Below are 27,139 nucleotides of genomic sequence, written 5' to 3'. Positions count from 1 at the left end.
ACACACACACACACACACACACACACACACACACACACACACACACACACACACACACACACAAAGGACAGACTTCTTTCAGTTTCTGACTACCCAAATCCATTCACAAGGCATTGATCAGCTCAGGGCTATAATAGAAGACACTTGCTCAAGGTGTCATAGTGTGGGACTGAACCCAGAACCATGTCATTGGAGAGCAAAGTTCTTACCACACAGCCACACTTGCACCCCAAATGAAGTTAATAATCCGCAAAATTATAACCTTATAAAATTTTTATTCCTCTTCGTCTTGCAGAAAGGTTTGACTTGGATGATGGTGAACTGACACAGTTAGGATTCCTTAATTTACATGAAATGGAAGCTGAAGACAACAATGGTGATGCTGAAGATTTATGGATCACACTTGACAGTATGGGATTGAACCGAGCTTTAGTTCTTGACCAAGTACGTTTGTATCCATTTTTATAGATCCACAATGATGGCTTAATGTTATCTAACTGCCAGTCTCATTTTTTATTGGACATCACTAACTTTATTCTCCCTTTCTGAAATATCCAAGCACCAAAAACATTGGGCCCTTTGTTTTTATGCAGTTTGTTTTCTTACTTGAATGTCCCCTGCCCTGGTGTCTTAAAAACCACTGGAACTAGGAATTACACATGTTTTTTCTTTGATCAATATTTCTCAATAGCAGGTGCAGGCAAAACTATGAGGTTAAAAAGCTTTCTTAGCAGCCATATGATTAAGGGTTCGGTCCCGTTGTGCTATACCTTGGGCATATGTCTTCTACTAATGCCCCAGGCTATAGTGTGAGTGAATTTGGGAAATGGAAACTGTATGAAAGCCTATCATGTGTGTGTTTCTTTTGTTTTAAGGTTTGTCCTTGATCATTGCCTGACAACCAATGTTGGTTTGATTACATCCTTGTAACTTAGTAGTTCAGCAAAAGAAACTCATAGAACAAGTACCAGACTTTTAAAAAAAAGTGCTGGGGTTGATTTGTTTGACCAAACTCTCAAGGCAATGCATTAGAATGACCATAACCTAATAATGGACAAAGTAAAAGACTTACTGAGTAAAATTTAAAAAAATTCTCTTAGTAAATCAGTTTATTATAGAAGGCAATAGCAATGCCAAGAAAACATTGAATATTGGCTTCAAATTTTGGCTCAATGCCAGCAGTTTCAGGGAATTTTGAACTTCTGTATTCAACTTGTACGTTATTTTATTGACCCCCAAAAGGATGAAAGGCAAACTCAACCCCAGTAGCATTTGAAGTCAGAATATAAAGTTGGAAGAAATGCTGTTAAGCATCTTTACCAGCAGGGTAATGATTCTGCCAGCTTGTCACCTTTGAGGATGTTAAATGTTAAAAATCACAATAACAAAGATATTGTGATGTTACCTTAGGAATATATATTTAGTCTCAAAGCTTTAAAGAATGAGAGAGAGAAATTGTGTTCATTTTGTTGTTATGTCAGATTTGTGTGTATGAGAAGAAAATGATCATATGATTAAAGAAATAGAAGTTTGAGGCTATGAGAACTAATTAAATATTTCTAAAGAAACATTTCAATGTATTTGTTCTTATTTTGTTATATTTAATATTCTATCTGCATTGCTATTGCTTTCTGTAATATGCTGTTTGTTTCAATTTGTTCCTCAAATGCTTCAAGCACACTGCTATATTCGTCTTTTGTTTTTGTTTATTGTTTTTAGTATTTTAGTTTATTTTCTACTGTCTTTTATTGATTATTGAGAGTTAAATAGTTCTGAAAGTTTTAATATTTGCATCAATTAAAGAAGAAATAAGAACAACTATTGTTAAATACTGACCTCAAGGTTTTCTATCTGTGGACTGCAACACTTTTGAAACTAGGCCAGAATATGTGTGAAATTGTTAATTTAAAATAGCCTGTTCTGACAGGAATTGATTGACTGCAAAAACAACTATAGAAAGAAAGGATAAGTCAATATACAGAATCCTGTCCACATGTATTTAATCTCACTTGTGAAATTAGGCTCCCATGAGGGCATGTTCAGCATTAAGAGATGCTGAGTGACACAGTAGTGGAACATTTTTCATTAAAATGTAAATGAATTGATACATTTTTGTTTGGTACCATGGAAAAAGGACTGGTGGTAGTGGTGGTGGTGATGGCAGTGGTGGTGGTGGCAGCAGTGGCGGTTTTAATAAACATCTACTGCAACTTGTTTTAAAATAATTGTATTTTTACTTGTAATAAATATGATTTCATTGTTTTATTTCTGGTTTTAGGCTTTTCAATTTGAACTGAATGTGTTTCTTGAGGAATCTCCAGAGGCTATTCTTGATGCTTTAAATGTTGAAAGCGGTGGAGTTGATCTGGAAAAAGCTATATGTGAATCTGTTATCAACAAGGTAAGAAATCATTAGAACATTTTTTTCAGGCTTGGCTGTGTTTGAAAAGTTTGCTCCACAACCACGTAGTCATGGGTTCGATTCCAATGCATAACACTCTGAACAACTGTCTTCTATTATAGCCCCAAGTTGACCAAAGCTTGTGAGTGGATCTGCTACAAAGAAACTTATTGAAGCCCATCTCATACATGTGTGTGTGTGTGTTTAAAAAGTGCTGGTGCTGCATAAAAAGCATTGGTGATGGTACCACGTAAAAAGCACTGATGATGGTACAACATATAAAGCACTGGTGCTGATACCATGTAAAAAGCACTCAATACTCACTGTAAAGTGGTTGGTATTAGGAAGGGCACCCAGCCATAGAAACCAACCCAAAACAGACTATGAAACTTGGAGCAGCTCCAGGCTTTGCCATCTCCTGTCAAACTGTCCAACCCATACCAGCATGGAAAACAGACATTAAATGATGATAATGATGATGTTGATATAAATGGAAGCAAAGTTTGTTTTTTTATAAATGGATACAAATTTCATTTTCTTCTAAAGAGATCCCCACCACATTCCAAAAAGTGTTTGGTTGTAGCAGGAGGAGTTGGTATTTGTCAATTTGAGAATAACTGCGTTAAGAGACAAGCGCTAATGAAGGGATCATCTATGTGGTCACTTAACATATTAGAAATAGCAATGAAATCTCTCAAATCACATCTATCTATTGTTTTTTTTATTTCTTTTTATTCCAATTTAAGGGATTCTCATGGAATGTTGGAAATGCACCTGATATTCTGATTCATGAATACCACAGTGAAGTTAGATATACTGCAGTCATCCAGAACCTTGTAAGTATGAAAATGACCTGAAGATGCCTTCTGCATGAAAAATAGGTTGATGTTGGCACACATGATACAGTGATACCCACAAAACTTTAATTCATTAAAATTACACCCTTAATGAAGAGAACAAAAAATAGTGTAGACACCCTGGCTAACTACATACACCAGGTATACACCCTGATCAGCTATATACCCCTGACACACATCCTGTGTAGCTTTACACATCAGACACACACCCAACCCTGGATATACATTTTGTAAAGCTATATACCCCAGACACATACCCTACCCAGTGATATACCTAAGACAAGCATTCTGTTCAGTGATATACCACAAATATGCACCCTATCTAGCTGTATACTTCAAACACACATCTTGTCTAAGTTATACACCCTAGACATACACTCTGTCCAGCTATATACATCAGACATACACCCTGCTCAGTTATTAAACCCTTGACTCATATTCAACTCAGCTATATACCCGAAAAACACACCCTGTCTAGTTATGTCCCAGAAACACATTCTGTCTTACTGCATACCCCCAGATATATACCCTTTTAACTGTATACCCCAGAGTTATGTCCTACCTATCAATATACTACACAAGCTTTAAGGCAGCGAGCCGGCAGAATCATTAGCACACTGAGCAAAATGCTTAGAAGCATTTCATCTGCCCTTACATTCTGAGTTCAAATTCTGCCAATGTCGACTTTCTTTTTCATCCTTTCAGGATTGATAAAATAAGTACCAGTTGAACACTGGGGTTGATGTAATTAACTAACTCTTTCCCCCAAAATTGCTGGCCTTGTGCCAAAATTTGAAACCAATATACTAAACAAGCTTTTCATCTACCATTAGACCAGATATACTTCTTATACTCACCCCGTCCACACCCACACTTATACTTTCACAGGTTTTATTCTTGATTGAGTCAGAAAAACTGAATGAATGAACTACAACTCAATTGATCACAAGTGTGTATGTCTAACCTATTAGCAGGACTATGACAGATACTGTGCGTGTGTGTATGTTGTTATCATTTAGCAGGACTGTCACAGATACTATTCTAACCCGTAAATCCACTTTTAACTCAGTCACAATTGTTATTTCACTTTGCCAGAAAGATCTTTGACCCTCGTTTAATGACTGGCATTTTTCTTCTCAAAGTCGAAAACCAAAATAAATGTTCAGGATATGAAATTTACATAAGGCATTGATAAATGTGTGTGTGTATGTGTTTGTTTGTGGTGGAGAGTGTATGTGTGTGAATGTGTAATGTAGATAGGTATATATGTTATGTGTCTATGTAAATAGGCTTGTATGTATGTGTGTGTGTGTGTTTATGGTGGAGAGTGTATGTGTGTAATGTAGATAGGTATGTATGTGTTTATGTAAATAAGCTTGTATGTGTATATACGCATACACACACACATATATATAAATATATCCCAAAGTCTGCACACACACACACACACAAACACACTCCTGCTCTCTCTCTCACACACACACATACACATTCATATACGCACTTGAATGTGATGAATTTTCGTAAACATTGCATCAGTTCACTTATGCACTTGTGTTAAAAAAATAATCATCAACAAGCCACCCAAACATGGTATTCCAGTATTCCAAGCTGTTAATATAGAAAAATTAGAATATGTTCTTTAGTCTAGGCATGCAACTATAAATGAAGCTGAAGTTACCACAACTACGGTATGCTTATCACCTGAGAAAATCCAATACATAGATATGGTTGAAAGTAAATTCAAAGAAATATTTTATAAATATGTGTCCTTTGATAGGCAGGCTTCTATGCAACTGGCCAACTATATTTGGAAACTGAGAGAGCTCAACACAGCTTACAATATAGAATGAAGAATTCTTGAAAGATCCAGCCCAAACACAATGGCATAAGGTAATGTCAGCTTTGTACAGCAGAAAAGAAGGCAAAGATATTGGACAAGTTGGAAAGCTCGGGAAACTACCTAAATACTGTCCAGTTATTTACAAACAATTTGACTTGTATACTCAATGTACATGATATAATCATCTTCATCATTTAATATCCGTGTCCCATGCTGGCATGGGTTAGACAGGCTGTGTATGTAACACACTAATTGTATACATTTCCAACTTCTTCATACATGGATCTACTCCACCAAAACAATCATCATTCTTGTCCATATTATATAAAATAATTTTTCTGTTGTGTTTCTTTTCCCCACGAGACTGCCTACATACATCTTGTCTATACCTTATGAGTATGTCCAATTCACTTCCATCCAAAACATTCCCCATTTTTAAAAGGATACTTATCAGTAAGATAGCTGGTATTTCCATAGAGGCACCATTCATATTTCCCTGGCAATCTATAAATAGTCTTCTCAGATCCATTCCTTGGTAGGTCTTGCACACCCTGAATATTTCCAGAACATTTGTGACTTGCTCAACTGAAACATATATTTCAGGGGCATTTTCTAACTTCAGTGTTCTATCACTGAACAATTGTTATTGAATTTTGTCATTCATTACCCTTCTCATCAGTCAGTTTCTGAGTTTGTCTCTGAAGTAACATTTTCCTCATATTTTCTAAGCATGGTTTCATCATCTCTCTTTTCCTGAAAATAGAACGAAAACTGCCACCATGAATTTTATTGGGGACTGAGTGAATGTTTCTCTCCATGAGCTGACATCAGATGTTATTTTACCCAGTCTATTATCTGCCAGATCTTGAATAATTGCATAATGTCTAGCACAAGCCACAAACAATAATGTGGCTCATTGCATACCATCATTTTTCACTTTGTTGGCAGAAAAGTAAAACCTTAAATGTTTCATATAATTCACCCAGTCATTTTACATACTGTTCCATTCCATTATACACCCAGACATTAATATTTTGGTAACAAATATGAAATCAGAAGCTCCCAAACTTACAGCTCCATTGAATGTTACTGGTAGAATGCAACCATCACATGCTGTAAACATAGTGAAATCAATGTCACAAATTCTTTTATGTAGCTATTTATTAAATTTTATTAATTATTGATTGACAAAGATTGTTTGACAAGAGAGACACCTGTACATGTCACTCTATCACACTTTAGCCTTTCAGCACCTGACATAAAGCTACCTCCCTCCTCTTTGAAACTCTTTCCTACTCAACCAGGAGCAGCTTTTTCCCTTTTCCTTTCTTTATTGTGCTTTGCAAGCTGCTTGGTAACCTCACTAGTGCTGGTGACACAAAATATGCACCCACTACACACTACAAAATGGCTGGAATATATCTATTTACACACACACACACACACACACACACAAACGTGCACACACACACACAAACGTGCACACATACACACAAACACATGCAATCACACACGCACACACATGTATATATATGTGTGTGTGTGTGTGTATATAACTATGCATATATATATATCATCATCATCATGATCATCATCGTTTAACGTCCGCTTTCCATGTTAGCATGGATTGGACGATTTGACTGAGGACTGGTGAAACCGGATGGCAACACCAGGCTCCAATCTGATTTGGCAGAGTTTCTACAGCTGGATGCCCTTCCTAACACCAACCACTGAGAGTGATGATATATATATATATATCATCATTTTAATGTCTACTTTTCTATGCCTGCGTGCAGCAGGCAAAAGTACAATAGGTTAGAGCAATATTGAGTGTAGAAACTATTAACATATGTACATACATATTTACATAGATGCACACATAGTTACACGCACATATGCATATGCATATACATACACATCTACATACATACATACATACATAATTATGTAGATGCATGCATGCATACATACATACATACATACATACAGTGAAAATGAGAGAGTGAGAGAGAGAAAGAAAACAAACAGTGAGAGAGACAGACAGAGACAGAGTTGTCCTTTCTCCCATGAACAGAATCATCATTGTTACTGGTGGACTACTAGAATCAGTAGTCAAACTAAATACTGCGTCAGATTTAGTCCTACCATTCCCTCCTATTGGACTTAATGAAATTAGTTGCATAATGCAAACTGCCTACATTGAAACACAAGTACTTATATGTGGCTTTACATACATACATATGTCTACAAAGTGAGTCCTGCACATAGTTATTCAAACTCAAGACACATACATATACATGTGTCTGAGAAAACGTTCGCAGTATTTGTCCTTTGTTTGATTGCATCTGTCAGCAAAGCTGGGATTGTCACATTTAAGGTAAGCTTAGCTGAGCAGTGTACACATTTTACCACCACATCTGTTTGGATGGCGTAATATTACCAACTCTGGTCACGACTGCAGGTGACACCAGTTCTGTGCATAAGTAATGTTAGCACGAATGCTATTTGTCATCATCATCAATGTCATCATCATCATCATCACAGTTGCTGCCACCACTGAACCCCACCACCACTACGACTACCACCACAACTAACACCATTTTCGATACCACTACCACCACCATCATCATCATCATCATTGCCATCATCATCATTGCTTTAATCATCATCATCGCTACCACCACCACCACCACCACTACCACTACCATTATCATCATTGTTCCTGATGTTATTCTCATCATCATGAAAATCACCACCACCACAGTCATCATCACCACCACTATCAATACCATCATCATCATCTTCATCATCAATAGCCTCATTATCATTGTCATCATCACACCACCACCACCACCACTATCATCATCATTGTTTTTGATGTTGTTGTCATCATCATTAAAATCATCTTCATTTTTTTTTTTTGCCGAGTGGTGGTAGTGGTAATGGTAGTGGTGCAAGGAGAACATGAGAAGAGGAGAAGTTACAGTAGTAGTAGTAGTAGTAGAAAAGACAGAATGAGGAGACAGCATGTCTCTGGGCCAGAAGTCTCACTGTATTGGTGAGTGAATCCCTCCATACCAATCAGTTTTTAGGTTCTATTTGACAGTAACCTTGTAAGTCTCTGGACTAAAATTTCCCATACAAGACAAACCTTTTACTTGTTTCATTCACGGGACTGCAGCCATGATGAGCCATCACCTTAAAGTATTGAGTCAAACAAATTTGAACCCTGTACTTATATTTCAAAGTCTGGTAATTATTCTATCAATCTCTTTTGCCAAACTGCTAGATTACGGGGTCATAAACAAACCGACAGTCAAGCAGTGGTAGGAATGGTATGAGACAAACACAAACATAAAGACACACATGTACATATTCATTCAAACATACATACCTACATGCACACATACATGTGTGTGTGTGTGTGTGTGTGTGGAGGCAGGTGGCTAAGTGATTAAGGTATTACACTCTTGATCATAAGATTGTGGTTTCGATTCTTGGATTGGGTGATATGATGTCTTCTGGAGCAAAACACTTCATTTCATGATGTTCCAGTCAGCTCAGCTGGCAAAAGTGAGTAATCTCATGACAGACCAGCATCCCATCCAGGAGAAATATTCACACTACAGGATCTAGGAAACCAATCTTATAAGCCTATGGCTCAGGAAGGACCTTCGATCTTTTATTTTGATATACAAGCCAATGCCTTGTGAGTAAATTTGGTAGACAGAAACTGTGTGGAAACCCAATGTATATGAGGTGCTATCACAAAGTTCCCAGACTAGTTCTGTAGCACATCAACAGGTGGCAGCACATGGTAAGAGTTAGCAATGACCTTCATGAGGCAGTGTGTTGAGTGACATCATCGTGTTTACTTTGCAAGTTGTGAAATTTGTATTTTTGTGATCATGTGTATGCTGTAGTCTGTGATTTTGTTATGGACAAGAAGTTAGAACAAAGAGCCAATGTGAAATTTTGCATTAAAACTTTGGTAAATAAGTTATTTTTTATTAAACATAACTAGTCTAGGAACTTTTTGATAGCACCTCATATACATTGGGCTTCCACACAGTTTCTGTCTACCAAATTTACTCACAAGGTATTGGCTGACCTTGGTCTATTGTAGAAGACACTTGCTCAAGGTGTCACACCATGGGACTGAACCTGAAACCATGTGGCTGCAAAACCAGCTTCTTAACCACACAGCCATGCCTGTGCCTATAGTTAATTACTTTTCATGCATGATAGGTTTAAGGCAGTGAGCTGGCAAAATTGTTAGCATAATAGGTTTAAGACGGCGAGCTGGCAGAAACGTTAGGACACTGGGCGAAATGCTTAGCGGTATCTCGTCTACCGCTACGTTCTGAGTTCAAATTCCACCGAGGTCGACTTTGCCTTTCATCCTTTTGGGGTCGATAAATTAAGTACCAGTTACGCACTGGGGTCGATGTAATTGACTTAATCCCTTTGACTGTCCTTGTTTGTCCCCTCTGTTTAACCCTGGCACACCAGGCAAAATGCTTAGTCGCATTTCTGTCTTCTTTACATTCTGAGTTCAAATTCCACTGGGGTTAACTTTCATCCCTTCAGGATCAAATAAATAAGTACCAACTGAACATTTGGTTCAATGTATTTGGCTTATCCCCTCCCCCAAAATTTGAAACCAATATGTAGTAGTTTTGGTTTCTTTTTTTTTAGCTAAATCTTATCATTACATACTAGGCAAACCTGATGACTGAAATATCTGGAATAATTCTGAAGCAGAACTGTCAAAGCATTGACCAAACTATCCTTGGCAGTTATTAGCTATCAGGACCATGCATCTTTCAAAAATTCCATGCTTCCCCAAAATTGCCAACACTATTCCCGATGTACCTATGCACCTTTCCTCTCTTTGTTGCTCTTTTACTGTTCACTTTTCTGTCTTTTTTATATTCTGTGTACCATGCATGCACTTTTGGTTTTCATTGCCACTTGTCCCTGTTTGACTTATTGATAATTTTCTTTCTCTCTCTTACCATTTCTCAACAAGTTGTAGTGCATTTGAGCACTTTTTAGTGCATCGGACAAATTGCTTAGAGGCATTTTTTCTGAGTTCAAACCCACTGAACTTAACTTTGCCTTTCTTCCTTTTGGGGTTGACAAAGCAAGTACCAGTCGAGGTACTAGGGTCAATGTAATCAACTAGCTACCCAGCTCTTGTTAAAATTGCTCACCTTGTGAGTAAATTGAAAGAGCCATCATCATCACCATTATCATCATCATCAGCAGCAGTAGCAGTAGTAGTAGTAGTAGTAGTAGTAATTTTATGTTTGAGTTGTAGATATAATCTATAGCCATGTTTAACACCACCACCTTGTTTGTTCATGGATGACTTTAGCTGAGTCCACAGCATTAGGGACAGGTCTCCCATCTGATGGTAACTCCCTCCCTTCATTCTACCAGTCTTGAAACGCACCTTCCAGGAAAGAGTCCTGTGTGCTACCCTTTCCCTCTTAGACCTTAAAAAAAAAAGAAATAAAATAAAATGAAAATCTGGTTATTTAGTCATTAAACAAGACTGCCACAAATTTCTTGGTTTGGTAGAATAAACCTGAAATAAGTCAATGGTTTGTTCCTAAGTACAATAAACTGTTTTTGTAAGAATGATTATTTATATAACTGTGAATGAGCCTATGAATATTTATAGCATCCATTATTGTCAATATGTCAGCATTTTCAATATTTGATGACTTCAGTTATGTCTAAATTTTCCACGTTTTCCTGACCTTTGTCATATAAAAAATACTTTGGGTTCATAATCTCACACTTGTCAGAAAAACTATTTACATCTCATCAGACCTGCTTGTCAAAGTTGCACAGTATCCATTATTATTATTATTGTTGTTGTTGTTGTTATTTACTCCAGGTCAGCCCTGATGAAGCAGACTTATGTTGAAACATGTTCCAGTCATGATCATCACAGATTTTGCACATGTTGATGCATGTGTGTGTGTTAGTGAGTGTGTGTATAAGTGAGTGTGTGTGTGTGTGTGTGTGTGTGTGTATGTGTACATGTACCTTTCCATCTAACCCATGCCTAGAGAAGTTTTTTTCTTTTGTTCGCCACTCAATAATGGAATGTACTGTTGCCGTTCTGAGAACATACAGAATTAAATTCTGGCATTACCCATAAAATATTCTTGTGCTTCAGCAGTATATGCAATATGCACCAACAATGAGGATGCACTTTATTAATTATTTCTGATTAGCAAAATCATTAGGGCATCAGACAAAATATTTTACGTTATTTAGTCACTTCTCTTTACATTCTGAGTTCAAATCCCTTTTATTCATCTGCTTTGGAAAATGTAGCAGCCAAGTACCTTGGCTGGTTTTACCCTTCAGCATTTAAGCCAACCATATCTGACCAAAATATTCTGTCTGTATTATATTCAAACTGGCCAGATTTAGTTTCTCACACCAACGTCATTCTAAAGAATTAACAGTTACTCTGTCAAAATCTCATAGCTACAAAACAGTACATGGTTAATTAAAAAACAATGCCAATAAATAAGCATTATATTTGTCAAAATATTCTGACTGCTAAAGGGTTAACTGATTATGCTACTTCTCCAAGATTCTGATCTTGTGCCAGTGTTATAAATCAATGATTATTTCTTACATAAGAGTAAAGCTTTCATCAGTTTTATATTTTTAACAAAAGGATGTTTATGTTATTACTTCTTATTTAAATGGTTTCACAAAGAACATAAGTAGTGGGGAAAGAAGTGATGAGTTTTAAAGGTAAACGAAGGTTAATAGACATAGCTTATCTCTATTGTATTACTCATAAAAACACTTTAAACTTTCTTTGGCCATATATTTCTTTTGAAATACACTATTTATGAGTTTTACCCTTTCGATACCAACTTGGCTGAAAACACCTCTGGTTCTGTTGTACAAATGTCTTGTTTTCATAAGTTTTGAATTAAAATCTTCCACGAAACCTTAGTCACAATTTATGTTCCTAATACTAGCTTAATGATAACTAAGTTGTTTTACTAAATTCTTTGTTATATTTAAAATTATTTGAAAGAAACACAGAGTATCTCAAAACAAATATGGTAACAAAAGGGTTAAGAAAACAAAGAATCCTATGATAATGATAATGAAATTATCATGTATAGTGCTCAGGTGCACTACAACTCATCAAAGGTGCATTATAGTTCTTAGAATTATGTACAAATGTCAGGAAAATGAACAATGTATGAGTCATGATATACATGTGTTCATGTGTATAGTAGAGAGGAGATATCAGGTGTAGTGTTGGTGAATTTCAGGAAGCATGGAGGTTTTAAAGAATGCAATATCTCGGCAACTAACAACTGATGCAGGTAGTTTGTTCCATGCTTCAGCAACTCTGAGTGGGGAAAAATATTTCTAATGGGATTTAGTCAAATATTTACATTTTTTTTATTCATTGTTATTATATTTATTAAACAAGTAGTTTGAACATCAGTTAACAAAAGGTTTTTGCATGAAATTGTGAAGTGTTTTTAATTAAGATGTGAAATACTTAAAAATAAGAGAATTTGTATCATATAACCAGGAATGGTCCTATATAAGTTGATACCAAAATCTTCCTTTTGAGTATTTTATTTAAAATTTGCTGTGACTGGAAGAAGAAGCATTGTTCATACCATTTTCAGACTTACCTAGACCAGTGATATTAGTGTCATTAATGTTTCTCTTGAACCTTTGTAAGTGAATGCTGGCAGAAAAGACATAAGCAGGGAGGGTGTTCCAGAGAACCAGTGTTCTGGGTATAGTAATTAGCTTAGGGCCTGGTGGGAACTTGTACACAACAAGGATGACAGTAGAAGGGGAGACAAGTGGAGACAATCTATAGAAGAAAGGTAAAGTTATAATTAATCTGTTGAATGTATGTTTTGGTAATAACTCATAAACATTATATAAATCCTCATGAGGTTATCACAACTATAATCTATGGCTGCAATGTTGTTGTTGTTGTTGTTTATAGAGTAAAAACAATGTAACTATTTGTGTAGACAACACTGGAAGTATGAATTGTTGCAGCAACACAAACCAATTCAAAAACACTGTAAATGTACAGCCATTATCTTGTAAGGTAAGTATACATTTTACTTGTTTATTATTGGAGTACCAAATGTACTTGCTGGTTATGAATAAACATATGTAAAGAGACATTTATCTACAGGGGGTTGACGTAGAATTGGTGCAGCCAACAAGTTCTAGAAAATAGGCATAAAATCTTAACATTTAAGATTTATTAAAAATTCAAGACATACAAAATTACTGGCTCTGTATACTATATAATCAATCAATATAACTCCGACCAGCTTTAACAAACTCCACAAGACAACTGTGGAATCAAGAACAGGCATGTTTCACAGTTGCCACTGATAAATCTTGGAATATCTGCTTGTTGGTGACCCTTTCGACCACATCTCCAAAAAGGTAGTCTAGAGGATTGCAGTCTGGTTAGTTAAGAAGCCGGCATGGTTGTAAAAGTTTGTCAGAAGAGCCACTTTTGAGTCTTCGTGGCACTATGTACATGTGCAGAATCTTACTGGAACAAATAAAGTCTTCTTCCTACTACCTCTTCAATCCAGGGCTTCACCACAATCTCTAGAACACCCTGGTAGATATCCTGCTTCATCTTCAGTTCCACATTAATGATGTGAAGAGGCATAACATGTCCCTCACTGCTGATCATTCCAAAAAGCATGATGTGGACTGGAAACTTGGTTTTCATGACCCTGAGAACCTCATGTGGGTTAACTACTAATCATCATTCTACTTGCTGTGCGCCTTGATCTGGCAAAAGTTGTTTTGTTTTTATATCCGAGAAAACCCACAATTATGTTTGATTCCAGAGGATACTTCAACATGTTCAACAGCTTCTTCATGCACTTCTCCGAGGACTTCTGAGTAAGCAGCTGTCCTGTCTGCATCTTGTAAGACTTGTAACAAAGGTCTTCATTCACACAAGTCCTAACAGTCTTCTCATCACAACCTAGTTGCCTGACAATCTTCCGTATCCCAATGGTGGGGTGGGGGTCTTTGCTTACTGTCATTATGACTTTTCCTTGCAGTTATAGTGTTGCCATCAAAGTTACTGTCCTCTAACTCCTCCCTTACCCTTTGGACTGCATGCAGTGGGACCTTTAAGTTGTCAACGATGGCCTTATTCATGCTGACGCAGACTGCATGCACCATTGCCTTCCTTTTCCATTCCTTAGGTCACTTGTATTCTTTTAATCTGTCTGGGTTCACCAGGCATGAAATACCAGCTCAGTGGAAAGGGATATATATATATATATATATATATATATAGATACTACACAAGTGCAAAGAACCTCTGCAGAATGTGTGGGGAGAAAGTTGAAAGTGTGGCACATATTTGTAGCAATTGTGAAAGTCTTGCACAGAAAGAGTACAAGTGCAGACATGACAATCTGAAAGGAAAATGATATTAGTTTGCACCTCAGCTTTCAAAATAGTATATATTTTTTTTTTTTGTTTAAACAAAGGCACCAATTTAAAATCTGCACCCTGTATATATTTAATAAATGAGAAATTGTGATATACACAAGTTTATACCATTTCTTCCTACATATGTTTCACTGTTGTGGTATAAACTTGTGCTTATTGTAATATCTCCCACATTAGCTCTGTGTATCTTAATTAGTAATAGTGATAAGTATAGTAGTAGCTAAACAACTATACTGAAAGCAGACTGGATGATGATAATCTACTTGGAGCTCGGTGTTATTAGATATTTGGGATAAAAATCAAAATGTAGGGATTGTAGCACGTCTATGGGGGAACCTGCTTTAATCACTTATATGATATCTTGGAAAGTAGTCTAGGATATTCATGTATATGTAGCAACATACCCTTATTTATAGATATGTGTGCTATATGAAAGTGTGGAACACAGACAAAATAAATTTCTTCTGGATAGGATGCCAACCTCTCACTAACTGTATTCATTATGAAACCATTATTAAGATAGTGTAAGGGTGACAGATTAACAGGATCATTTAAGCATATGTCACAATGCCTTGCAGTATTTGTTTCCACTCTTCGTGTTCTGAGTTCAAATGCCACTGAGATCAACTTTAAAATACCATTTAAATACTGGGATCAATTTGACTAACATCCCTCTTCTAGGCCCAAATTTTGACTTTGTGCTTATATCAGAACCAATTATCAAACCAATATTTGGAATATAATATAACAAAAGCATGCTCTTATGTAACTATGACAGAAAGCTTAAATTTAAATGCAAACATTTTAACCCTTTAGTATTCAGCCATATTCAACCGAATTATTCTACCATTTTTATATTCAAACCAGCCAGATCTGGCCTCTTACACCTACACTTTAGTGTCATTCTGAAAATAAACAAACACATCATCAAAATCTCAAAGCTATGAGGTAATGTATGATTAATTCAAAACAATGTAAATAAATAAACATTAAATTTGACAGAGTAATCTGAGTGTTAAAGGGTTAAAACTAGAAGTTTTGTTTAGAAACCAGACAATCTCACACAGGATTAAAAAAAAATGTGTTAATGATACAAAATAATTCTTAAATGTTATTTCTATGACTTCTTTCAGGTCTGTCAATTTTTGATACCATGCAATGAAAAGGAAACATGGACAGTCGAATGTTCTGCAACAGTCGTCTGAAGAATGCATATGGTACTTATTTTAGTATGAAACTGTGATATTCAATAGTGGAGCTTCTGTTAAAATTCCTATTGCAGAAAATATTACAAAAACATACATTTTTTCCAATGCTAGCATGGGTTGAACAGATTTGTTTTAACCCTGCATTTTAGCTTTGTCATCTGGTATAAACAACAATAAAGAAAACTGCAATTCTTTGTTGTTGCCATTGTTTTTTGCATGCCTTTCTAATCATCAACCACTTTTCAAAGAACTATATCCTTTAATTATTTCTTCAAGTATGAGAGACAACTCCATACATGTTTCAGTATTATTGTAGCCTCATCAGCAAAGCATAAACTTCATTGTGTTTGCCAAAGCAGTAAAGGAAGAATCATTAAGCAAGTGTACAAGATCGTAATATTTAATCTTTATCAGCACAGTTGTGTCATCCAACACTGCATCTTTGGATTGCTTGCATTATATTCTTAACAATTACATCTATTAAATCCCTCCAAACTTTCATCTAACTGCAGTGAGAATCTTGTAATATTAAAAAAAACCTTAAATTCTTTAAGGCTAGAATATGAAGGAGGTGTTACAAGTGAAACCAATAATATTTAATCAAAATATTTATTTCTTTAATCCATTTTAACCACAATAGAATATTAACAAGGAACTCCACTGAAAAGAACTCTCTGGTATTTACAAGATCTTTTGTAGTCATGCATAAGGATGAAAATGTTATCGATGAAGTGGCATTTGCAGATAGGTGGATTGAAAAGTGAAGAGAAAGATCAAGATCAAGAATTTCATAGAAATATCAGACCACAGCTTAATTGTATTACAAATTCTCCTGGATCTATTTTAACACTTAGGAACAAGTGGTTCAAGTATGTAATTCATCCTTTCTGAAAGTTCATGGCATCTCAGTGCTTTGTTGTAATAATGTGAAGCACTATTATATACTTTCTCGTCTGATAAAATGAATAAAGAGGTAAAATGCCTGCTAATCCTAAAGACTATAAACTACGAGAATGCTTAACAGATTTAGAGTTCTTATTGATGTAAAATAGCCATTCATTTGATGCATAGTAAAGGTAAAATTTGCTGCTGTCTAAAATGAATCAGATGTCTAAAACTTTACAGTAGAAAGATTGCTGTCTTCCGTGATCTTATTCAACCCCCCACCCCACCCCTCGACACACACACACACATATATAATAACTAGCATTCCGTCAGTTACGACGACGAGGGTTCAAGTTGATCCGATTAACTGAATAGCCTGCTCTTAATTTAACGTGCAAGTGGCTGAATATTCCACACACGCGTACCCTTTATATAGTTCTCAAGGAGATTCAGCGTGACACAAAATGTGGCAAGGCTGGCTCCTTTGAATTATAAGGACTACTCATTTTTACCGACTGAACGAACTGGAGCGACATGAAATAAAGTGTCTTGGTTAAGGACAGAACGCGCTGCAGGGAATCGAACTCACGACCTTAAGATCCTGAGCCGAATACCCTAGCCAGAAAGCCATGCGCCTTCCACACACACACACACAATGATTTCCTATTGATTTGATATGTCTGTGCTTTCATATCGTTATATTTTCACACATTAACGAGATCTCGTAAGACCATAATCCCGCAACCGATACTTTCTATTTACTAATTTTCAACGTCTTGGTATTTTTGTCTGCTACTTCTATTCGCTCTATTAATTTCCGTACATCGTTTTATACATACATGTGCAAGTGTGTGCATGCATCTGTGTTCAAGTATATCTGTATGTGTAAGCGTTTTTCATTATTACTGTATCCATAAAATGAACCTATATGCAGGTGTGTCTATTTCTATATGTTTATGCTTATATATGTGTGTATATATACAGGGTGTTCGGGCTAAATTTAACAATTTGTATTAAAGGAAAAGAAAACAGATAGAAAATAGTATTTTAAAAAGTAGGAAATATCAAACGAATTATGGCTGCAGGGTAACAGTTTACTCAAAATAGCCGCATTGTGCTTCCACCATGGTCTCAAGACGGCTCCGGAACCTGGTGCTCTATGCATGTATGATATTTTCAGTCAGAAACATTTTTGCAAAACTGTCGTAGGTAGGCTTACTACACTTTTGAAAAATGCTAAACCTTTGTACTGCACTTTGATAAATTTTCATCTGAGGCAGCTGAAGATACGATAGTTTGACCAAAAGAACCGGCTATTGCAAGCAAAATTAAATATTGAAAAAAAACAAAAAAAAACGCATTTGGCTAAATTTGGACACACGACAGTTTAACATAATAGCAACGAATTGTGTAGCCTGAATTTATATACTTTATTCCCTAAATTTGGATTTTTATTCGCATACACAGCAACCCCAGCTGCTAACCGTGAGCTATGAAATAACTTTTTCTGTTGATCGAACGTCGATGTGGGAAAAATTTACACCCTTCTACGTTAATAAATTGTTCTCGAAAGTAGTTTTTTATACCTCTGTAATGGCCGTGCGATGTGAGGTGAGGAGAATGGCTCTTTTGTACCACATTACACGACCTTTACAATAAAGAGAAATTGAATAGAACAAATGAATACCAGATGGAAAGAGACACAACCGCATAAAAATGATTAAGAGAACATTTATCGATGTGATAACATGTGTGTCTGTATATGTCATGTATACAAAATAATTGATAGGCCGTCATGAGAACAAAATGTATGTGTGTGTGTAGGCATAGATGTATGCGCATGTTAAAAACATTTAAGGGTGGCAATAAGAAGAAAGCAGTGAAAACGTCTATAGCCATCGAAGTGAGAAGTAAGTTCATAGACACAAGAAAGATAATAATACTAGTTCGTAGTCTAGTACACGGTAGTTGAGATACTGTACCAAGAAGTTGCGGCCAGGATGCTGAGCCGGTTACAGATAAGTGTCGTACGTAAAGTCGTGGTTGTGATGCTGCTGCTTGGGTCACTTGTACGGGAGTTCATGCAGGTTGTATATTCGCTGTTGATCTGTAATGAAATAATTCACAAACAGTGAACTGTTGGAACCGGGGTGAATTGCTTGCTGAGCTGTGTACGTAGAGAGATGATGTTGACAACGTTAAGAAGGACATGATGGTGGCGACGAAGGAGGTTGCCGCAAAGTTGGCAAGTCTCAACGTAGCTGCTGTGGTAGTGTTGTCGCTGGAACTGGCTGTGTCTTCGTTGTCAGTGGCTAGACCTTAAAATGTCTGGAACCAAAGACCCGGAACAAGGAAAAGCTGAGTTTTTTTTATAAGGGGCTGTAGACTAAAACAAGGTAGTCCCACGTGATCCAATTTAGAGCCTCTGATTGGTTATCCGCGACAAGCTGTGGCAATCGAGTATGAGACAAATTGCACCAATACCAACCAATCAGAGTAGTGGACACAATATGATCCAAATAGCAGTCAAAGGCTAGCTGTTCCCTGCTACGTTCGAATGCACATATATATAATAAATGGAGAAGAGGAATTTCACCTGAGTCTACACTACACCTCCTACGGACTACTCGAAGCTTACTAACTTCCTACATCTTGATCCTTGGATCTTACCTTTACGTATTTATATGAGCATATACATATATATTCTAAACAGTAATCCCTCGACTATCGCGGGTGTTACGTACCAAAACCCCACTAAAAGATAAAAATCTGCGAAGTAGAAATAATACTGTATATATTTTTAAAATTATTTTTAGAAGCTGTATATATTTATTTTATTATAAATGCAAAACAACACCACGGAGGAATCGACGTAAGCTTAAATAATAAACCGCAATAGGTGAACCGCGATATGGCGAGGGGTTACTATACATACATACACATATATTTGTGTGTGTGTAGTATGAAAATTATGCGAAATGCTATTCCCAGCCAATAATATCTACTTATACTGTTTATGGCTTGTTAGTTTTTAGACTAAACAAAATGTATGGTTTTTACAGTATAAGCCCATTGCGTTTTAATTATATTATTTTATTGGCGTCGTTCTTCCTCACCACGACTTAAGCGAGTATTTTAAAGCAAGAATTAAAACATCCAAATTTGTTGTGGCTGTGGGAATATGCAATGTGTTCCTCTCAGAAACCGTGTACAAAATCACATTTCAACATTATATATTCTCACATGGTACATTGATTAAAACAAAAAAAAAGAAAAGAAGAAGGAGAAATATATTCTGAAAGAACCTCTACAGAAGAAGTTTACATCTGTTGATTAATTCAGAAAGAAATTTCCTAGAACATAACTATCATTAAATGTTCGATAAGATATAATAAAAATCTTATACCCCACATCTCTCAAGTTTAACCAATTTATCGCCTTGTCTAATTAAACTTAAGAAAACTGGTTCGAAATCTACGACTTCAAGCAACTGTAATTGAAGTAACTTCTCTTTCTGTACTCAAATCTCCAACCACTCGACTAAATATATACGTATATTACATTGGACAACAAAGTTTTGCTACTGGGGTAAAAGCGAGTGTTTCAGATTAAATCGAAGATGCTGATTCCGAATCCGCACTCAGAATTGTTCTAGCATGTCCGGATTTTGAGTTATGCGCATGCGAAAGATTATAACCATACTTTCAATTAGATATCGGCCGTATTATAAAATTTGTCTTAATTCAAAATTTAAAAATAACAGCAATAAAACAAGCGATGAGAAAGTTCATTATTTAGTTTAGCAATAGATGGCGCTGATGTATTGTGTGCAATGCCAAATACGTCAGTTTGTTATTGGTATCTCTCGCTCTGTATGATTACTGTTTTTACTGTGTGCATTGTGTTAGATTATGAATAGGAGAGGCTGTGTGAATCATCGAGACAACTTTTGTTATGTCAGTGGAAAATTTGCTCCGCGTGACCAACGGAGGAACATTGCCCCAAATTAAAAATTGCCGATAAATAAATATTTCGGGTGTAAAGTTGGGGACCAAGACAAGAGGTGGGCACCTCATATATGCTATACCGTGTGTTACTCAGGGCTTATACAGTGGCTGAATGGAAAACGGAAGGGAATGCCTTTTACAGCCAACCAATCATGTCTCTGGTTGTTACTTTTGCATGACTAATATTAGTGGTTTGTCAAAGAAGACCAAAGCAAAAATGGCGTATGCAGATTGTAAGTCGGCTCTAAAACCGGTCTCACATGACTTCGAGAACCCTGTCCCAGTTCCTCTCTCACATGCTTCACTTGAAAATCTTGACACATCGCGCGATGAACCGTCTGACTCTCCTATCGACGAAGAGGACGTAGATGATTCTAAGAAAAATGAGCCAGGCTAATTTAATCAAGAAGATTTGAACGATTTAGTAAGAGACCTAGCATTGTCGAAGGAGAGGGCAGAAGTTTTGGGATCCAAACTACAACAACGGAATCTTCTACAGCAAGGTACGAACATTTCCATTTTCCGTTCTCGTCATAAAGGCTTATTTGTCTTTTTCAAGCAAGAAAGTATGCTTGTTTCTGTACTGACGTTAATACATTCATGCAAAAACTAGGACACGTGCATGAGGTTAACGAATGGAGATGATTTATAGACTCGAGTAAGGTTAGCCTCAAAGCTGTGTTGTCACGTAATGGTAATGAAAAACCTTCCATTCCTGTGGGTCATGTTGTCGGTATGGAAGACACTTATGAATCGATGGAACTATTTCTGAAAGGAGTTAATTACTCAGTTCACAAGTGGAATATTTCTGGTAATTTAAAGGTGATTTCCCTCTTCCTAGGATTGCAGCTTGGATATACCAAAAATATGTGCTTCTTGTGTGTTTGGAACAGCCACCATGACAGCAGTCATTACATAGCAAAAGACTGGCCTAAAAGAGATGAGCGCATAGCTAGTCGGTACAGTGTGCTTCATATGCCACTGGTAGACCCGCAAAAAGCTCTTCCTTCCACCCCTTCACATCAAACTCGCCGCATGAAAAACTTCATAAAAGTAATGACATACGATGGTTGTGGCTTCCAGTACCTAAGAGTAAAATTTGGTGCAGAGAAAAGTGACGCAAAACTGAAAGCAAGCATTTTCATTGGACCCGAGATCAGAGAATAACTTAAATAAATAAAAGCTAAAAGCCATAATATATCCTCATAAGTCCCTTTATTTATTGACATTGTGTACTAATGATATTTCAACACAATCGAATCAGTTTTCATTCCACAGATTTCTAATCGTCTTCAGCTGCATTAATTAACTTTATATCTTTAATTATATTCTAAATTTTGTATATGAAAGCTAATCATTTAAATTATTTATGTCTTAATTGGTTTTTGAATGTGTGAATCTAGAAGCGTATTTCACACAACTTACAGAATTATTCTATCGGCAGTATAGTCATCTTGAATATTTTAATCGGTACATATTTAACAGCTGAACGTGTGTAAGCGCATGTATGTGCCTGCATGTGACTTCCCTACCCTGCTTTCAATCTTCAATTTACACTACTCACATGTCCGTCTTTTTTTCTCCTTTTCTTCTTTCTTTTACTGCACCTTTTATTTTTGTGTCATCCACTCCTACCTTTTCGTTTTCACTCTGTCTATTTATCCGTCTTTCGACTAACCCATCCTCTTACCTATTCCCCCATCATTTATTCTTACAATTTTCTTCCCATCTCTTCTTACTTTCAACCCTTCTTTCTCCCCATCTAATCTCTTTCCCCCGTTGCCTCTTAGAACGTCACATTTTTTTTCTTAGCATTACCTCACACTTTCCTTGTTCAATCCCCATGTCTTTGTTACTATCTATCATCCAGTATTATAAATATATGTGCCATATATATCCTTTTATTCTTTTATATGCTTTAGCCTTGAGGCTGCAGCCATGCTATATATATAAATACACCCACACACACATATATACATGCGTGAGTTGTCTAAGACCATAAGTTAGGGAGAAGATACACTCATATATCTGTCAGTAGAGTGGGTATACTATTCGAATTTTATAGTATTAAATATCCATCACGGCTGATCTTACCAATCAGTTTCACGTAAAGAATACAATGGAGTGTTAGGTAACAATCCGATTATATAACTTTACGCTCATCAGAGATAGCCGATATGGAAGGGAAGAAGGCGACTGCTCTCTATTGTCGGAGGTGGATTAACATAACCGATCAGCGGCTGCTGTGAAACAAATGGTGAAACGAAAAAGGGTTCAAGGGATTGGGTTAGGAGTTATGTCCCTTGGTTGGATATGCTGTGAAGCTGGCAAGAGGTATCTTGAAGTGGGGCAAGTGTGTATTATATATGGTACCCTTGCGGGGATGGGGTGTGTGATATGTATAGCGGTGTCATATGTATAATTAACGGTGTCATATGTATAATTATGCGTGGCTCTGAGAAGAGAGTGATTTTAAAAGGTACTTAACGCCTGGATGTTTACCTGAATAACAGAAGTGAGATGTTTAATCCTTGCCCGCATGAAAGGAAGTACATTATGTTAACTCCAACATGACTGCAACCACAGGTCTCTTGCCTCAACCTTCCGTAAACCACCTTCCACCAATGCCCTTGAGCCCGGCAAAAAGAGTTTGACCAAAACACACACCAATGCACCCATTTATACACACGAACAACCTTATAAGGCGGACACTCAGCAAATAACTATCTGCCCCCCCCCCCAACACATAACCATTCCCACAAATCTTACCCCCACATATACACAGACTCGCATCCCCTACACACATTACACACCGCACGCTAATATAAAAAAAAACACGACTTTATCCTTTACAGAAAGAAAAAAGACTACGAGCACAGCTATATATATCTACACCCCAGGAAAAAATTACACATACGACGTTGCTACACATACCACACACCCTATATCTCACACCTCCATCCCCGCAGGGACACCGTATTAATAATACACACTTTCCCTACTTCAAGATAACTCTTGCCAGTTTCACACCAAGGGACCAATCCCCTGAACCCTTTTTCGTTTCACCATTTTTTCACAGCAACCGCTGACCGGTTGTATTAATCCACCTCCGACAATAGAGAGCAGTCGCCATCTTCCCTTCCATATCGGCTATCTCTGATGAGCATAAAATTATATAATCGGATTATTACCTAACGCTCCATTGTATTCTTTATGCGAAACCGACGATTAGTAAGATCAGTTGTGATGAATACTTAATACTATAAAATTCGGATAACATATATATATATAAATATATATATATATATATATATATATGTGTGTGTGTGGGTGTGTGTGTGTGTGTGTGTGTGTACTTCTATATATATACACACACATATATATACATACGTATGTATGAATACATATGTCTGTCTGTCTGTATGTATATGTGTGTGTATATGTATGTATGTATGTATGTATGTATGTATGTATGTAGTACTCACCTTGTATAACCAGTTACGTTTTCTGAAGAATGAAGAATAATTGAAACATCATGGCCATGTTGTAAAAAAAACGGAAAAACGAAGAAATGAACTAAATACACCTACTTTGTTTTTAACATTTAGTCCTTCTTTAATTGAAAATTACAACGATCCCTTGATCGAAATACACACACATACAGGTCGTTCCCAAAAATGTATACACATTTTAAGAGCTTAGTTTTCATTTCTTTTTAGATTTGACGCATTAAAATAATGAAAGGAACCAGATTAAACTTTGAAAAAGGGAATTTTGAACTAAAGCAATTTCGGAGGGTGTTTCAAATAGATCCACCAACACGACTTACCATCTCTTGAATTAGTGATAAGTTTGGATAATATAAATGTTCACTAAAAATGATCCAGAAGATCACGGATATCGAACGAGCCACACAAAGCAAGAAAAGGCACTAAAAACGTATTGCCAACATTCAAGAAAATCTATGCAGCAAGCAAGACAAGAGATTTCAAAAGGAATTTCAAAATCAAGCATCCATCGCATTTTGAACCCCTGTCATTGGAAAAATTACATTCCGAGAATAGTCGATGCCCTCAGTGAGGATGGTCTGGTCCGAAGAGTGGCGGTTTGCGAATAGAATTTGGCAAGATGTAGAAGACGAACATTTTCCTACAAATTGTTTGGAGTGAGGAAGCTACATTTAAATTAAATGCCTCAATTAACTTCCACAAATGCACCTACTGGAGACTTGAGAAACTGCACATTAAGGAGGAAGGTCATGTTAATTTACCAGGAGTTACAGTATGGTGCGGTTTATTTTCAAAAGGATTAATTGGACCATTCTTTTTTGCCGGCACTGTGACTGATCCCATTTACTTGAACTTGCTACAACAATTTGTCACACCAGGAATTCAAAAGAACTTTGATGATGCGGAGTTGTATTTCCAGCAAGATGGGGCACCTTCTCATTACCATAGTAATGTAAGGGCCTACGGAGATGAGGTTTTGCCAAACAGCTGGATTAAACGAAGAAGTATTGTAGAATATCCACTGTTCTCACCGGATCTCAAGTCACTCCGGCTACAGTCAGCGAATTGAGAGTACCCATGGAACAAGTATGCGCATAAATACCGAATGAAATGTTTCTTGGTGTTTGCGAATACATGGCTGTTTTCATCTTGTATATTCATATAACTGCTTTACATTTATTTTTAATACTTACATTGCTGGAGTGGTATATTTTATGGAGAAATTGTTTTTTTACAGCTGGGCTGCTCTTTCTACTTCTAACCATCTTGTGACACAACGCAATGATTCTGATAAGAAGTGAACGAATCAGTTAATTGAGGGCTTTAAACCGTTAGTCATTGTGCCACCATCACATTGAACTCAAACAGAATATTTAAATCAAATCTGTATGATAAGTTTTGCAATGATGCTTCAATTTTAGATTCAGTAATTTCATTTTAAACCTTTCTTTTCTACAATTCTGCTCATATAACCCATCGGTATGTTACAATTAATTTTAAAAATAATAAAGACCTTAGTATAATAATTAACATTTTTATTATTAGACTGATGATTGGAACATAAATTTACAAAAAGTAGGTTCTTATATGAACTTCTAACGGAAGGTTTTCATTTAGATATGAATATTTTATAGCAGGGTTGAACCATAGAACCAAAGGGATTGATGGCAAACGGGTAACTGCGTCCTTAATCTTATTTTCTAGTTTTAATCAATATCCTGGTGGGGTCAGTGCACCACCAGTTTAACTGGCCTTTGGTATATCATATATAAATACAACCTTTAGTAGTGATCTGGCAACCTGCTTAGATTCATATGATCTTAGGAGGCGTCAGAAAAGCAGACAAAACTATAATTAAAGTTGCAGTTATTGTTAGAAGGCTGTGTTCTGCTCTGGTAGAAAACAACGGAGAGATTTTGCAAGAAGTTTTGCTTTTATCTATAAATTCCAATACGTTGGTTGGGCAACTTTTGAATGTTTTATGCTAAATATCCTTTATTTTGTTGAGTATCTAACCATCTAGAAACCGAGCCAAGTTCCTCTATTATAGAAATAGAGGTGTAAAATGTTTAGCTGGTATATAAAGATGAAAAGCAAAATCCACGTCGATGAGATTGGAGTTCAAAAAAATAAAGTACCGTAACTAAACTGTGGATTCTAAATTAAACCTTTTCACATCTGAACTTTACTCACTCTAATTCAGTGCTTGATTAGCAAAGAGATGTCCCATTAATCAACGTTTCGAGCATTGATTAATGAAGAAGTCAAATAATGACATTTTAAGAACGCATTACTGAAACTTTTTAAGATATTTGTGTATTTTTGTAGTCCTTTGATGAATTCATTTTTCTTGATAGCTGAAATATTGTATTAATTTTAGTATAAATGTGTGTATATACATAGATTTATTTATTACATTTGTGTATATGGATAGAAGTGTGCATATGAGTACATGTATAAATATATGAGTATGTATAAACTGTGTACAAGTGAATATATATATATATGTATAATCAAGCTGTCAACTTTTTCTAAAGAAGAACGCTGCTCGAAGCTTAGAGTTTCTACTCCCCTGCGGCGAGTTCACTGTAGCCTTTGTTCTCAATATTATGGTGTATATATATATAAGTGTGTGTGTGTGTGTGTGTGTGTATGTATGTATGTATGTATTATGTATTTATGTATGTATGTGCGTATGACAAAGGCGTGGCTGAGCCATTAAGAGAATCATTTCACAATTAGGATGTCCTGGGATCAATTCCACTGTATAGCATTTTGGCTTGTGTCAATGTCATAGCTCCAGATTAGGCAAACGGAATCTGTACGGAAGTCCATCGGGTGGATTGAGCATGTAATTTAAAAGGCCAGCTTCTCTACATACTGTGTTAATCTAATTCTGGCAGAGTACTC

General features: G+C 36.3%; 1 protein-coding gene across 1 annotated transcript in view; it reads left to right on the top strand.

The window, feature by feature from the left end:
* The window catches only part of LOC106869675 (EF-hand calcium-binding domain-containing protein 7), a 49,627-nt gene extending 33,605 nt beyond the window's left edge, over window positions 1-16,022 (top strand). The window contains exons 13-17 of the mRNA XM_052969435.1: window positions 296-444; window positions 2,279-2,401; window positions 3,148-3,237; window positions 13,125-13,232; window positions 15,754-16,022. Of these exons, the coding sequence (XP_052825395.1) occupies window positions 296-444; window positions 2,279-2,401; window positions 3,148-3,237; window positions 13,125-13,232; window positions 15,754-15,825 (542 nt within the window). The 3' untranslated portion in view covers window positions 15,826-16,022. The remainder of the gene's footprint in view (window positions 1-295; window positions 445-2,278; window positions 2,402-3,147; window positions 3,238-13,124; window positions 13,233-15,753) is intronic.
* Window positions 16,023-27,139: the final 11,117 nt, after the last annotated feature.

Source organism: Octopus bimaculoides, chromosome 7, assembly GCF_001194135.2.
Source record: "Octopus bimaculoides isolate UCB-OBI-ISO-001 chromosome 7, ASM119413v2, whole genome shotgun sequence".
In the NCBI taxonomy this organism is placed as follows: Eukaryota; Metazoa; Mollusca; class Cephalopoda; order Octopoda; family Octopodidae; genus Octopus; species Octopus bimaculoides.
Note: the sequence above shows the minus strand (reverse complement) of the source record. Positions and strands in the feature narration are given on the sequence as shown.